This window comes from Sinocyclocheilus grahami, unplaced genomic scaffold (assembly GCF_001515645.1).
Source record: "Sinocyclocheilus grahami isolate Dianchi unplaced genomic scaffold, SAMN03320097.WGS_v1.1 scaffold141.1, whole genome shotgun sequence".
Classification (NCBI taxonomy): domain Eukaryota; kingdom Metazoa; phylum Chordata; class Actinopteri; order Cypriniformes; family Cyprinidae; genus Sinocyclocheilus; species Sinocyclocheilus grahami.
The window spans coordinates 954,441-969,182 of NW_015505320.1; the positions used below are offsets into that span (position 1 = coordinate 954,441).

The window sequence follows — 14,742 nt, forward strand, 5'->3', positions numbered from 1 at the left end:
CCCACCCTTTTTGTTTTCTTTTTTTACATTTACTTATTAATTAGTGGAGTGATTTTAGGAAATTTCTTCATCACTAAAATTCCTTTTCTTGTTTTTTAGGAGACAGATGAAGATGTGGCCTCAGAGATTAAGGAACAGGAAGTGCATCAGGATGCCCAACAGCGGCAGTTTCACGGCAGGGCAAAGCTTATTTCTATGGCAACAGCAAAAGTTCAAGAATGTCAGCAAAAAGGAGGAGTTCTGATGGTTGAGGGAAATCCTGGAGAGGGCAAAACTGTGTTCATGGTATTTATACATTGAATAAATAACCATCGTTCTTCATATATTAATTTTTCTGAACACTGACGTTAATCTGAATATCTCTCTGTGTCTTCTGTTTATTAAGGCTGCCCTGGCCCAGGCACTCAAAACCTCTGTCAAAAACAAGAAAGCCCCTCTGTGTGATGTCATATCCTATTCCACAGATGCTAGCCAGTCAGCTTGCAGTATTGTGCAGCTTCTTCGCTGTCTTGTTCAATGGCTGAGGAAAAGAAAAGACGATGTGGAGTTGCCTCCAAACACATATTATAAGTAAGGAAGTATCTGATGTAACATGCATCATCATTTCAGAAAACTAATTTCATAATTATTCTCTTATTGCATCACAGAGACTTGTTGTCTGAGTTCCACTTGAACTTGAATGAGTTTAACAAAAAGAAGCCACTGGCATTGCTTGTTGATGGGGCGGACCATATCCATGACGGTCGAGGTCAAAGGGTGTCAGAATGGATCCCACAGCACATCCCTAAAGTGAGAGAGAGGAACATGCACGCACAAAAACATATGCACATGTACTCTAAATAAGTGTAGTTAAAAATGATTAAACTTTCTCATCAACCTGTCACTGTGTTCGTTGTCCTCTCAGGGTGTCTGTTTGGTCCTGTGTGTTACTTCAGAATCATCCCTACGAAACACTCTTAGCAAAAGTAAAGGTACTGTGTCATTTGCACTGGGGCAATTATCTTTACCTGACAAGAAAGAGATTGTGCAGAAGCAGCTTGTTGAGTTTGGAAAGAAACTGAGCGATTCTGCTTTCAATAACCAGGTGAACTTCCCTTTTCCTGTTGGAGTAATATAAGAAAAAATTGACACCCCTTTTTGCATATCTAGTAAATGTATCATTGTGTTTCCTCTGTAGCTTCAGACACTGCTGACGAAGAAAGGCTCTGTGAGTCCACTCTACCTCCGTTTGGCTTGTGAGGAGCTTAAGAATTATGCCTCCTTTGAGAAGGTAAATAATTGTTAAAGAATAATTTTTTTTTAATTGTGTTTTTTAGTGATCCACATAATGCTATTTTGCTAAAGAAGTCTGAAGTTAAACATAAAATTGATTATGAAATTTGTTATTTACTGTAGATGAAGGACAGCCTCCAGTCTCTTCCTCAGTCTCTTGGTGAGCTGGTGCAGCACAGTCTGCTGAGGCTGCAGAATCAATATTACAGAGCAGGACTGGGATGGGCATTAGCTGCTATTGCCATCAGCTTCACCGGTACAAGACATAGTATATGTTTTGCTAAATCTGTAAATTTGGCTTTAAAAGGGTCCAGGGTGGGCCTGTCCCATTCAAATATCCAACCCTCTTAAAGGGGAAATACATTGATAAGTATCAAATAGGGATACTAATATAGCACTGAATGAGTATATCATAGTAATTACATGGTAAATCATCCAGAACTTGGGACCTGACTTGTAGCCCAATTTACATCTTGAAGTCCAGTCACATTAACAAAATTACAGTGAAGTTTCATGGACAAAAAAGGTCCAATGTGTATTGTAAATTCTATCTGTTGTGTCTGTTGTGTAGCGATGTATGAAGCACAGGCCACATAGAAGTCACTTTCAGACCAAGTGACTTTCTGTTTGTCAGTGTGGCGATGACGTATTTCCAACTGAAATGGAATATTGTATAGAGAGCGGGGTTTTATTTTTGCTCTCCTCCTCTCCATCTCCACCTGTCCTCTCCAGTGCCATTCAAGAGTGGAAGCAAATGTTCAGATTTTGATTAAATATTACCAAGACAAACAATTTTTTTCAGTGGATGAACTTGCACAAATTAATTGTTCACCTCAGGACTAGCAATGTGTGCTAACAAAATAAATATTGTAAATTTTAATTTCATTTGGACTTTAAGCTAAAGCTTATACTTAAACTGTATTGAATATTGAGAATTATATAGTTTATATGGTAATTTGTTAGACGTTTAATTATATATTTTGTTTAAATTAATTAATTAATTAACTAATGTGTATTGGATATATGAAGGAATCTTCACACATAATCCAAAAGCTTAAATTTATTTGTTGACTTTTTAAATATTTTATTAGTTTTTATTTAATTTTAATTTTTTAATTTCTGTTCAATTCCTTATCTAAATAAAAGTTTTTGCATGGAGCACAACATTTCATGTATTTATTTATTTTTAACTGGATGTATTGAAAATAAAAGTTTCTCTAATCAATAATCTGTTTCTTTCACAGGACTGCGGGAGAGTTCTCTTTACACTATACTGAACATGTGCAATGATTTAAACTCCAGAGGTGGTCTGGTGACATGGCAGGAAATTCTCCATATAGCGAGGCATCCAGAGAGCCGAGTTCCCATGGCAGTATTCTCTCAGCTGGCACGAACTTTGCACAGGTACAGCCCGGTAAAATATATAAGGAGTAACTAATTTTTGACCAGGGATAATTTGTTTGGTCGTTCTTCTAATGCAGCCTAATTGAACCGTCCCATGGTCAGAGCTCAGACGACCTCCTGATTTTGACCCATCCAGAGGTGAAGTCAGCCTTTGAACATCTGTATCTGTCTACTGAGGAGAGTAGAACCAGAAGTCATCTGATAATTGCAGGTGAAACAAGATGCATGTAAATCATGATGCATTTTATGTGTTTTATACACTATCATTTTGGTTAGTTTTTTTTAAGGATGCATTAAATTGAGACTTTTATATTGTTACAAAAGATTTTTATTTCAAATCACTGCTGTTCCTTTTTTTTTTTTTATCAGAGAATCTTGAAAAAAAATTATTAGATATTAAAATTATTTCTGAAGGATCATGTGACTGAAGACTGGAGTAATGGCTGCTGAACATTCAGCTTTGATGTCACAGGAACAAATTACATTTTAAAATACATTAAAATCGAAAAGTTATTTGAAATTAAAATAATATTTCACAATAGTTTTTGCTGTTTACTGTATTTTTTAATCAAATAAATTGATGAGCCTTGATGAGCATAAGAAAATTCTTCCAAAAAAAAATCTTACTGACCCCAAACGTTTAAAAGGTAGTAATGCAGGTTTTTATATATTTATTTTTGTATAACTTTTTCCCAGCTCACCTTTGGGTGCAGTCAAATCCTCAGGGCAAGGACACATTTCTTCACTCTGATGCTGATATTCTGTCTCAACTCCCTGCACACCTGGTCAGTGTCCTCCTGCTCTTTTCTTTAATCTTTCAGCTTCAGTGAGCAATGTGAGGTTACAAAACTCATAGAAATGTCTATTCTCTCTCTGTGCTCAGATGGGCAGTAATCAGTGGGAGACTTTGTGTTTTCTGCTGTCCAGTTACTACTTCGTCTATGCTAACGTGCGGCATGGACTTATTCACCAACTTCTGGAGACCTACATTTTGTTTGGTAAGAGAACCCTAAAGCTTCTGATTTTAAGCAGCAGTACATTTGTCTTTTTTCTACATAGTTCACAGGGTGTCATACTGATTGTTTTTCCTTTTATTCTCTTAGCCCCAAAATATGAGACCCATCAGCTGCAATCCAAAACATCAGCTGGTATTTTAGTTTTATATTATTGTATGTGTATAAAAACCTGATTATAGTGTCTTGAAAAGGGACTCAACATAGATTCATGATCATGATGTGTACTAAATGAGTGGAAATGTGTACTGAAATTGCAAATACATTTTTTTTGTGCTAAGCCTATATTAAATTCATGGACCAAATTCATGTTTTCAGATAACATGAAAGATTTTGAAGACTGTCTGAGTTTTCTGAAGCGTCACAGCCTTCTCTTCTCCCAGTGGCCTGCTCTCTTTGTACAAACAGCTCTTAATGAACCATGTGACAGCTCTGCCCATTTGTGGGCCGATAGCATGACAAGAAATAGAGGAGTACATACTGTAAAATGGCTAAACTACACGGATGCAGTACCAAAAGAAGCCAGGTACCAATATTGGTCCTTATTAATAGCACATTATTCTCATATTCTGAGTTTAAACAGTCATTTATAAGTTCAGGGCCCATGTTCTTAAAGCTTCTAAGAAAGTTAGTTAAAGAAATGTAACTCTTAGCTTAAGAAAGATTTGGGACCAATCTGAGAGCAACTCTGAGTGATGAAAACTTAAAAAATGTATTTAGTTACAACTTGTAGTACACTTGAACCCATCTTTCATACACTAGTACACTCAAGTGTACTACAAGTTGGAACTAAATACATTTTTTAAACACAGTGATTGTATGTTAAAAGTGCATTTTAGTTCATATTCATGGTGTCTCAAAATAGCACAGTTGAGTACACTTAGATGATCTTAAGTTTATTTTAAGAAGTACTAAAGAATAATTTTTAGTATATTAAGTACAAGATTAGTGCGCAAAAATAGAGCACTTTAATTACATTATGGAAGTGTACTTTTTTCACCTGGGATAAAAGTCTCAGTTTCCAAAATCTTGTCAGTTTTATAGCGAAATACAAACGGTGTGTCTTACAATGATGTGTTTTTCAAGCTCTTTAATGTGGCGTGACAAATCGCTGTATTCAATCAATTCATTCAGTTATAGAGTTTTCTTATTGAAAATTCCACAACCTACTCCGCAAAAAAATTTCTGTGGCGCCCAGCCTTTCAGTTCCTCACATGTAGCCTACTGTATTTAATTAAAAACAACAATAAAACGTTCAAAGGTTGAAGTAGGCTCCAACTTGAGTTGAGTTGAGTTTTCTGAGGTATATAACGTTAAGTGACTATTTACAAGCTGTTTTATTCATGGTATAATACAGTAAATGAAATAATTACAATAATGAAATAATATTTCACCTCTTCAAATCCATTCATTAGGCTATTTGTAGCGTACCATCGCAATAAGCTTTGTGCTTTGTTGCTTTTAATATAACACAGCTCAGCTTTCAAATTCTGTCAGTTTTATCACGAAATACAAAGTATAAATGTGTTTTTCCTCTTTATTTAAAGTTATAGCATGATATAAGGAACATCAGAAGGCATGGAAAAAAAATTGAAACGAATGTTGCATTGTAATCGTAGAGATGATTGATTCATATGCATCTTAAACTGAGGTGAATACAGCGATCTGTCACACCACATTAAAGAGCATGAAAAACACATTATTGTAAGACATACTGTTTGTATTTCGCTATAAACCTGACAGAATTTGAAAGCTGATGCTTTGAATTTCTTCAGGTGCTCCCAATCCGGGCCATTTGCATGCGCAATACAGGCTATACTCTCAAAATATAATAACTTTAATCTCATAAATGCTATGACTTAATTCTCGTAATTTTGACTTTATTCTCGTAGTTTTTAATTTATTCTCAAAATATTTCAACTTTATTCTTATAATTTTGACTTTATTCTTGTAATTTTGACTTTATTCTCGTATTGCTATGACTTTATTCTCGTAATTTTGACTTTTTTCTCAAAATATTACGACTTAAATCTCGTAATCTTAGATTTTTTTAATGAGACACTAAAACGCTGTCAAACTAAATAAACTCTTAAGCCTCTTAAAAGCCCTTGTCCATACTCCTAACAATTTTGGACCTAAGACCTCTTTTAAGGGTTAAGATGCTTTCTGAATTACTTTTTTCTTTACTATCTATATTATCTTTTACTATATTCTACTATATTATCTTTTCTTTAATTTTAAGAGGAAAACCCACGTTTCTAAAAATTTTCTTAGAATTTTGTTACTAGGAGCAACTCTTTGCACTAAGATTTTTCATGAATATGGGCCCAGACTGATAGGGAGAAATACTGTAGAACCTGTGGAAATACTATTTAGTTTAGCTATCTAATAACAGCTATTTATGCTATTTAGAATTTAACATAGTAAGTGACACAAATTTTCTTATGCAAAATTTTCCAATATTTCTTATATTGGAAATATAAGATAATATGTTTTAATATTGTTTTTTTCTGCTCAGTGAGCTGGTTTCCACCTTCCACTCTGAGCCGAGTTGTGTGGTGGTGAGTCCTAATGGAAAACTTGTAGCAGTAGGAACCGGAGACGGAACAATTCACTTCCTGCATACAGAGACTGGACAGGTAACAGTTAAGCATAAAAATGGAAATCTACTATGATTTTCTGCATTTTTAAGATATGTCAGTGGACATAACAATTGACTTTTTTTTTTTTTTGCAAACAGGAAGTGAAGTCATTGATGAGCAGTGGTGATGGCATCTCCGGTTGCATCTTTCTTGGGGAGGAGCTTCTGGCAACAACCTCGTTTGATGGGCAGGTGGAGGTGTGGGATGTAGCGAGTGGTTGCAGGTAATTTTTTTTCCTGAATGAAATATTAAAGGGTTAGTTCACCCAAAAATGCAAATTAAGCTGTCTTTCACTCACCCCCGAGGCATCCTAGGTGTATATGACTTTCTTCTTTCGGACGAATCCAGTCGGAGTTATATTAAAAATTGTCCTGGCTATTCCAAGCTCTATCATTGCAGTCAGTGGGTGTTGCAGTGCTTCAGTCCAAAAGAAGTGAAATAAAAAGTGCCCATTCATAAAAAAGTGTCTCACATGGCTCCGGGGGGTGAACAAAGGCCTCCTGTAGTGAATCGATGCATTTTTGTAAGAAAAATAACCATATTCAAAACTTAATAATCACTTTAATGTAGCTTGCACCAACAGTTGTACATGGAAGCAGCTCTGGGCGGATGACGTATGAGGTCAGCATTGCGCATTCCCCCGGAACTGCTTCCGTTTACAACAGTGAGCACAAGCTAGATTAAATTGATTATTACGTTTTAAATATGGTTATTTTTCTTACAAAAACGCATCGATTCGCTACTGGAGGTCTTTGTTCACCCCCAGGAGCCATGTGAGACACTGTTTTTTATGGATGGGCGCTTTTTATTTAACTTCTTTTGGACTGAAGCACTGCAACACCCGCTGACTGCAATGATAGAGCTTGGAATAGCCAGGACAAATTTTAATACAACTCCGACTGGATTCGTCTGAAAGAAGAGAGTCATAAACACAGAGGATGCCTCGGGGGTGAGTAAAACAGCCTAATTTTAATTTTTGGGTGAACTAACCCTTTAATGAAATATGACTAACCTGTGAAAAAATTCCATCACTTTAAGAACTGCCCATGTGAATGCTCACTCCAGCAAGATCACAGGATGTGATGTCAGTCCAGACAGAAAACTATTTGCTACTGTCTCACTAGACTTAAACTTGAAGGTAAAACCAAGAAATAAATCAGTTTAATTCTGAACTACATGTGATGTTGTGCTGTTTTAAAGTTTTCGTAATTTATGTGTCAGGTGTGGTCAGTGCAGAAGAGCACAGAGGTGGCTTCTCTCATGAATCCCTCCCCTCTGAACTGTGTGAACTTTGACCTTGAGGGTCAGCTCGTGGCAGTGGGATGCTGGGATGGAGCCGTTCGTTTATGGAACTGGCTTGAACAGAAAAACGTTACGGTGAGGAACGGCACCAAAGACATGTCATTATGCCTTATATACTAAAACTTATAATTTATCTTCTATTTAGACTCTGTTAGGTCATCAGAGTTCAGTGCGGAGTCTGTCTTTCTCTCCCTGCTCCTCCATGTTGTGCTCAGGCTGTCTGTCAGGAGAAGTGCGGCTCTGGTCAGTGGCAGCAGCTGCTTGTGTGGGTAGTTATCATGCTCACCGCGGCTCCACGCAGTCACTAAACTTCCTGCAGGGAGGAAACCTCTTGCTGAGCGCTGGACATGACAGTGTGGTGAGGAATATGATCTTACAGTTAGGCTGCATTCCATCCCATTTTTTTATGACCTTCACTCGCAAACTTCCCTCTGTCTTGTTTACGCGAATATACGTCATTGATTACATTGCATGAGTGCCCACTACTGGCGGAACCCTTAGAATGGGCTGAATTGGAATGTCCTAAGCCCTTGTTCATTGTTTACATTTTTCCCCTTACGAATTTGTTTGGTGCAGCATTCTATATGTATATAGGAATGCTTGGGCTGTTATAAATGTTAAAAAAATTATTTATATATTATAGAGTTCTTTGGGGTGGGGATAAATTAAACACGATCTGCAAGGACATCATAATCGTGTTGCGTTGTGGTCTATTAAGTGGCCTGAAGTGTGCATATGAAGCATGACATATGAATGACTCGCTCCCTCTGTCAAAATCGAGGGGTCGAGGGTCTGTCCATATAAACTTCCCTCGTCCACTTCACGAGGTGGCATGCACTTCTAAATGGCAGCGGGGATTCCCCTGAGGGGGAAATGCTAAGGGAAGTTCGCGAGATTTTGTTACAGTGATTCACTCTGCCATGCATCCTAAAACACTCAGTATTAATTTAATACTTTTTTGTTGTCTAGGTTCATGTATGGTCTGGTGGTCTTGGGCAAACTGTTGCTGTACTGGGAGAAGAAAAGGTACTTTCAGGTTCTTGCATTAGCATTGCTATTTATTTTAGAATTTTTACTGCTTATACTACTTATCAGTATTAAATTCTGAAATAAATTCAGCCTGAACTGCTCGACTTACATACTTTTTTTTATAAAAGACCTTTGCCTCTGTTGGTCTTTGTAAACTTGTACACATTTGTGTGATATTTAGGTCTGTTAATTTAACTAACGGGTGTATAAATACATAAGAAACAACAACGGAGTGTCTTTAAAAGCTCTCTTTTGTGGATGGGTTAAATGCAGGGCACAAATTCTGAGTATGGGACACCATACTTGGCCACACGTCATATCCTGTCCTTTCCTTTCCTTTCCTTTCCTTTCCTTTCAAGATTATGTTATTTAATCATCATTTGCAGACACCAACATTGCAACAACAAAAACATGCCAGAGCCAGGCATAGAAATGAAGATGAAGCTAATGCTCTGTGTGTGGCTGTAGCCGGTGAATACACTGCTGTGGGCTACCATGGAGGTGGTATCAAAATGTTCAAATTTAAATCAGGTAAATAAACATTTACATCCATTTAAAAACTTTACAACTCAATAATTATAGAGCAGGAGCAGAACTCATCCCAAAATGTTTTGTGCTGTAGGAGAGAAGGTTTGGTCCAGTGAGGACCTCCCGGTGTCCATGCTCTGCCTCATGTGGATGGAGGTCAAAGAAACAGAGCTGCTGCTGTCGGGGGCCATGGATCACCGTCTCAGGGTCTGGGAAAGGCAAGGAGAAAATCCAGAAAATCTTGTGTTGGTAGGATCTTTTGGCGTGCAGAAGGGACCCATTCTCGCCCTGGCTCAAAACTCCACCTGTGTGGCTTCTGCGTCTGGTCAGTGTACACAAAATATTTTTTAACCTTTATTTATATAGCACTTTCATACAGTACAGATATACAGCGTGTTACAAATCTAAAGTGGTCTAAGGGTACTGGAGTCCAACATATAAAATTGACATTAAAAATAAATACATACAGCCAATGTGTGGGGCAAAGAGCCACGAAATCAGAAGAATATAGCGCAGAGTGATTTATTAAGGGTAAATGTGAGGTAAATATAAGGGTTTAATGGTGCCACAAAAAGTGGTATAAGTATATGTACAGTATTTACAGAAACAGTCATACACAAGCAGGGCCGGGGGGGGCCCCCAAAACACAATGAAGAGATATATAATATTTTTGTTATACTATGGGATATCTACAACAGTAAAAGAAGCAAAACCCAAGAAGGCATTGAGCAACTAAATATAACAAACAATAGGGTAAAATTGACAACCTATTTCCATGTCTTCAACCTTTTTTATGTATGGAAATCACGCTTTCTTTCTCCCGTTTTCTCTCACACACGCACACACATAGACACGCACTCGCGCGCACACACGCGGAGACGCGGACAGAAACTTGTCATCAGCGCTGCGGCTGCCCCGCAAATTTATCAATAAAAGAGTTTCGCAGCTGAAAAGCTACATGACATTTCTCAGTAGCGAGGTTCTTGAAGCAGTTCAAAGATTCTTTATTAGTAGATGCTGCTGCTGAATACTGTTGAGAGACGCACAGACGCAAGTATTCACACGCACTTAATATCTCCCTTTCTCTCTCTCTCTCTCTCTCTCTCTAATAACTGCATTAGACTGCATTAATAACTGCGTTAGCCTGCATATCAATGGCTCAAGCCTGTTATTAGCTCTAAAATGACGTTTTGGAATTTGCAACGGAAGGTTTGGGATGAGGTGCGTAAAAAAATTAGATGGTTCAACACCCACGAGATTTCAGGACGGAAACATGTAAAATGTCTTGAAACAAAACATCTGAACAATTGATGTGTGATTGTGACTCCAGGCCATTAAAATTATTAGAGAAATAATGCACTCCCGAAGTGGTTATGTGGCCACGTCGCTGCGCCTATTAATGGAATGAAATGCAATTTGTTTGAATTGTCAAACAAATTTAAGAACCTACATTCGATTTTTATTGACTTCACGCAAGCGCTTATTGCGATAGAAAACACTGTAATGGTTTCCACTGATTAAGAAAATTAATAGGGAAGGGGGGCCCAAAATTTTTTTTGCCTATGTCACTAAAAGAGGTAAATCCGGCCCTGTACACAAGACAAAGGGAATGGGAAGAAGGTATGCGGGCAGCGCCAAATAAAAGAAAATAACAAAACCAAACACCCTCTAACTTATAAATATCCCCCTAAGCCTAACTACGAAAAGAAAATGTGAAAAAGAAAAGTCTTCATCTTCCGAGACGCCCTAACTAAACTACACTATCTAGCCAAAAGCAAAAGTACAAGGAGTGGCACTCGCCCCTAACCTAATGCACTATACAAAGGCAGAATCCTACGTGGTGCAGTGTATGTCACATGATGTGCTTACCTGTCCGCTTCTTACCAGCCTCGTAACAAATAATAAAACGCGTGCTTAAATATGTTACATTGAGGGGTGAGTGGGGACATATATATAACGAAGCCAAATGTACACACAGGGCAAGCAACACAAACAAAAGGGGATAAAAGAATCGAGCAGGATGGCAACAAAAATGACGAGTACAAAACCGCAACAACATGGGGGGCTTGCAGGTGGTCTGGCATGCTCTTTTATCTGGGGTGGTCTTGTCCGATTGGGAACGGCAGGATGGGTGATGTCAGCGGCTAATGGACCAGTGACCGGTAACTAAGAAAGTGAAAGTAAATGAGAGAAGCAAAGACGGAAAGGAACACATGACACAACATGAACACGAAACACAGTGTTTTAAAGCAGCTTTACAACTATGGACAACAAAATAGTGGTTCAATGATGCAAAAAAATCCAATTCTGTTGAAGAGCTCTAAAAACATAATGGTAAACAGTCATTATTCAGTTGAAATCAGTTCAATTTTGGTTCAGTTTGGTTCAATAACTGTGTAATGTCCATCAGTTTAAACCAGTGATGTCAGCATGCAGCTCAGTTCAGTTCTCATCCAATAGTGTCTGTGCAAATCATTCAAGTGTGCCCAAATAAGCAAGCCTAGTCTCAGCCTCAGATGGGCCGTTGGCTGAACATCTGATGAATATGGCACACAAAAATGGAAACACTTCAGGAGTTTCGAAGTCGTCATATGATTGGTTGAATTCTACAGTATTTCCGGGAGACTTGTGTGTCACGTTCTTTAAAGGGATAGTTCACCCAAAAATGAAAATTCTGTCATTAATTACTCACCCTCATGTCGTTCCAAATCTGTAAGGCCTTCGTTCATCTTCGGAACACAAATTAAGATATTTTTGATGCATTCTGAAAGAGCTCTCTGACCCTCCATAGACAAGCAAGGATCCTTACACAATCAAGGGTCCAAAACGTAGCAAGGAAATCGTTAAAATAATCCATGTGACATCAGTGGTTCAACTGTAATGTTATAAAGCTACGAGAATACTTTTTGCGTGCAACGAAAACAAAAATAACGACTTTATTCAACAATTCTTTTATTTAAAATAAGTTTTATTTAAATATTTTTATTTAAATGTTTTTTATTTAGCTTTTTTAAATTTTTTTATTTTTTATATTTGCTAAATGCCTAAATATACAGTGGTGTGAGTCTGTTACAGCGCTGTGGAGGAATTTTGGTCCACTCATCTATGCAGAATTGTTGTAATTCACCAACACTTTTTCACACCACTGTATATATATTTTTTTTATTTAAAATGTCTTTTTGTTTTAGATGACTTCACTATTGCTCTGTGGTTGAAGGAAATGTTGACTTCTAAGCCCTGGATTGACCCAAAGGTGATGTGTATTCTGAGAGGTCACAATGGAGGGGTCACATGCCTTGCTTTCAGTCCTGATGGGGAAAAGTTGCTGTCAGGAGGAAAAGATCAGGTACTTGCGCCACTGCCTATTCATTACTGGAAGAAATTGAAGAAAATACACAATTTCTGTCATACTAAATTTAATCACAATCTTTTCTAATAGGCTTTGATGATATGGAAGGTAAATGCTTCTCCTCCAGTTCTTTCCCAGTCCATTTCCAATTGCCATGGAGACTGGATTACAGGATGTGCTTGGACATCATCTGCTGTGGTGAGAAAGCCATTTACAAAGTGTTGTTTAGTTCATGTTATCAGCATCTGACTCTGTGTGTCTGTAACGGAGTACAAAACCTCTCTCTCACCTCAGCTCAGCTGCTCCAGTGACTGTAAGCTGCGGATGTGGGATATCCAAACAGGACGTTTGTTGAGAGAGATCCTCTCTATTTCATCTCTGAGCACATTGTGCTGTTGGGTAAGACAGCTGCGCCATGTTGCAAAGACATACAGAAGTGTAACCTGTTAATATTTATGTAGTTTCTAATGTCTTTAGGAGGATTATGTAATGGCAGGCTCCACAGATGGACTGCTGATGGTTTGGAAGTGGGAATCAGGGGTAGAAATCACCAGGATCCAGGCCCACAAGTCACGTCTCCATCACTGCACTGTTGTCTCTCAGCCAGGTACAGTGACTAATATACACATGTACACACAAATAGCTGTTTGATATCGAAATATAGATATGTATCCTGCAAAAATATTTTTTCCACACAGATCTGGAAAATAATTTAAAACCGAAAGATTTACTAGTAGCTTCAGCATCAGAAGAGGGAACGGTTAAACTCTGGCATCCACTGCAGGTAACAACTCAATGTTTTTCATTAATAGTTTGTTTAATTACATACTTTTAAAAATAAAAATTTATTGAAAATCAGATATTTAAAATATTTCCCAGAGATTAATTCTTGGGATGCATAATATATCGATACTATACTGGTCATCAGTCGATATTTATGGAAGCTTGTCCAGCCATAGGATAAAAAAATAAAAAGGGTAATTGCAACTTTTTCCTCATAATTTAGACTCTTTTACATGCAATACAGAATTGCAAGACATAAACTCAGAATTACGAGGAATAAAGTCAGTTGCAAAGTTGCAATTACCTTTTTTATTAAAGGGGTCATATGATGTTGCTAAAAAGAACATTATTTTGTGTATTTGGTGTAATGAAATGTGTTTATGCGGTTTAAGGTTCAAAAAACATTGTTTTCCACATAGTGTACATTATTGTTTCTCCTCTATGCCCCGCCTTTCTGAAACACGTCGATTTTTTACAAAGCTCATCAGTCTGAAAAGCGAGGTGTGCTCTGATTGGCCAGCTATCCAGTGCATTGTGATTGGCCGAATACCATCAAGCGTGTGACGGAAATGTTACGCCCCTTACCATACTGTAAGGCCGTGTCCTGGAGCGACGAGACAAAAACATTAAAACCCATTATAAACGAGGCATTTGTTGCATCCAGTGGGGACATAATTACGGATTATAATGACTTATACTGGCTTTTTACACGTTGCATCGCGCCGCGTAAACATAAAACCATGTCTGCATTTGTGATCGGAGAAATGACAAACAAGCGCTACTCTACACTGGTCAAAACTCGCGTTTGAATCGTCAGTGGCAAATACTTTTAATATATAAAAAAACGTACTTACAGTCTGTGAGTCAGAACAGCCGGCATTGTAGTCTACTCTCCCAGGATCAGGAAACAGTCCTCCATAAAATGTGATGCACAGATCTGAATATTTGGGTTGAACTGTTCTGGAACAGTGTTGTAAATACAACTTAACCACTGATTTCTAGTCGTGTCCTCTTTTGGAAGGCCAAACAAAGTAGTTTTGCTTTCACAACGAAACACAGCGTCACACACGGCGGCCTTGAGTGAGCGGTGGCGGGCGGCCTAGAGTGAGCGAAGGCCGGTGGATTCGACGAAGGAGTGGCCGGCAGGCTTGCGGCAACCACATGTGGCGACCCCGGGCTGGACTCCGCTTCGTCCACGGTGAAATCCGGTGATCCACAGCGAGAAGTTGATGTATTTCCTCAGCAACCAGCACGGATCAGCTCCAGGCATGACAAATCGGATATCGTCCTCTCTTGGAAGGCCAAACAAAGTAGTTTCACTTTCACAATGAAACACTCAGCGTCTTCACGACATGGCGACGGCGGCAACAATACTACAGCGAGAATAAAAGTTACGCCTTCTTTCTTTGCATGAACATTT

The 14,742-nt window shown here is 38.2% G+C and overlaps 1 protein-coding gene across 1 annotated transcript in view; it reads left to right on the forward strand.

Moving 5' to 3' along the window:
• tep1 (telomerase-associated protein 1) overlaps positions 1 to 14,742 on the forward strand; it is a 32,804-nt gene that overhangs the window by 11,912 nt on the left and 6,150 nt on the right. The window contains exons 23-47 of the mRNA XM_016280508.1: positions 100 to 285; positions 386 to 570; positions 648 to 789; positions 905 to 1,084; positions 1,178 to 1,270; positions 1,396 to 1,528; positions 2,517 to 2,676; positions 2,754 to 2,887; positions 3,373 to 3,461; positions 3,560 to 3,674; positions 3,780 to 3,824; positions 4,008 to 4,215; positions 6,208 to 6,328; positions 6,430 to 6,554; positions 7,370 to 7,469; positions 7,553 to 7,708; positions 7,779 to 7,991; positions 8,603 to 8,659; positions 9,049 to 9,193; positions 9,285 to 9,515; positions 12,379 to 12,536; positions 12,630 to 12,737; positions 12,834 to 12,938; positions 13,017 to 13,146; positions 13,238 to 13,323. Coding sequence (XP_016135994.1) covers positions 100 to 285; positions 386 to 570; positions 648 to 789; positions 905 to 1,084; positions 1,178 to 1,270; positions 1,396 to 1,528; positions 2,517 to 2,676; positions 2,754 to 2,887; positions 3,373 to 3,461; positions 3,560 to 3,674; positions 3,780 to 3,824; positions 4,008 to 4,215; positions 6,208 to 6,328; positions 6,430 to 6,554; positions 7,370 to 7,469; positions 7,553 to 7,708; positions 7,779 to 7,991; positions 8,603 to 8,659; positions 9,049 to 9,193; positions 9,285 to 9,515; positions 12,379 to 12,536; positions 12,630 to 12,737; positions 12,834 to 12,938; positions 13,017 to 13,146; positions 13,238 to 13,323 — 3,405 coding nt within the window. The remainder of the gene's footprint in view (positions 1 to 99; positions 286 to 385; positions 571 to 647; positions 790 to 904; positions 1,085 to 1,177; positions 1,271 to 1,395; positions 1,529 to 2,516; positions 2,677 to 2,753; positions 2,888 to 3,372; positions 3,462 to 3,559; positions 3,675 to 3,779; positions 3,825 to 4,007; positions 4,216 to 6,207; positions 6,329 to 6,429; positions 6,555 to 7,369; positions 7,470 to 7,552; positions 7,709 to 7,778; positions 7,992 to 8,602; positions 8,660 to 9,048; positions 9,194 to 9,284; positions 9,516 to 12,378; positions 12,537 to 12,629; positions 12,738 to 12,833; positions 12,939 to 13,016; positions 13,147 to 13,237; positions 13,324 to 14,742) is intronic.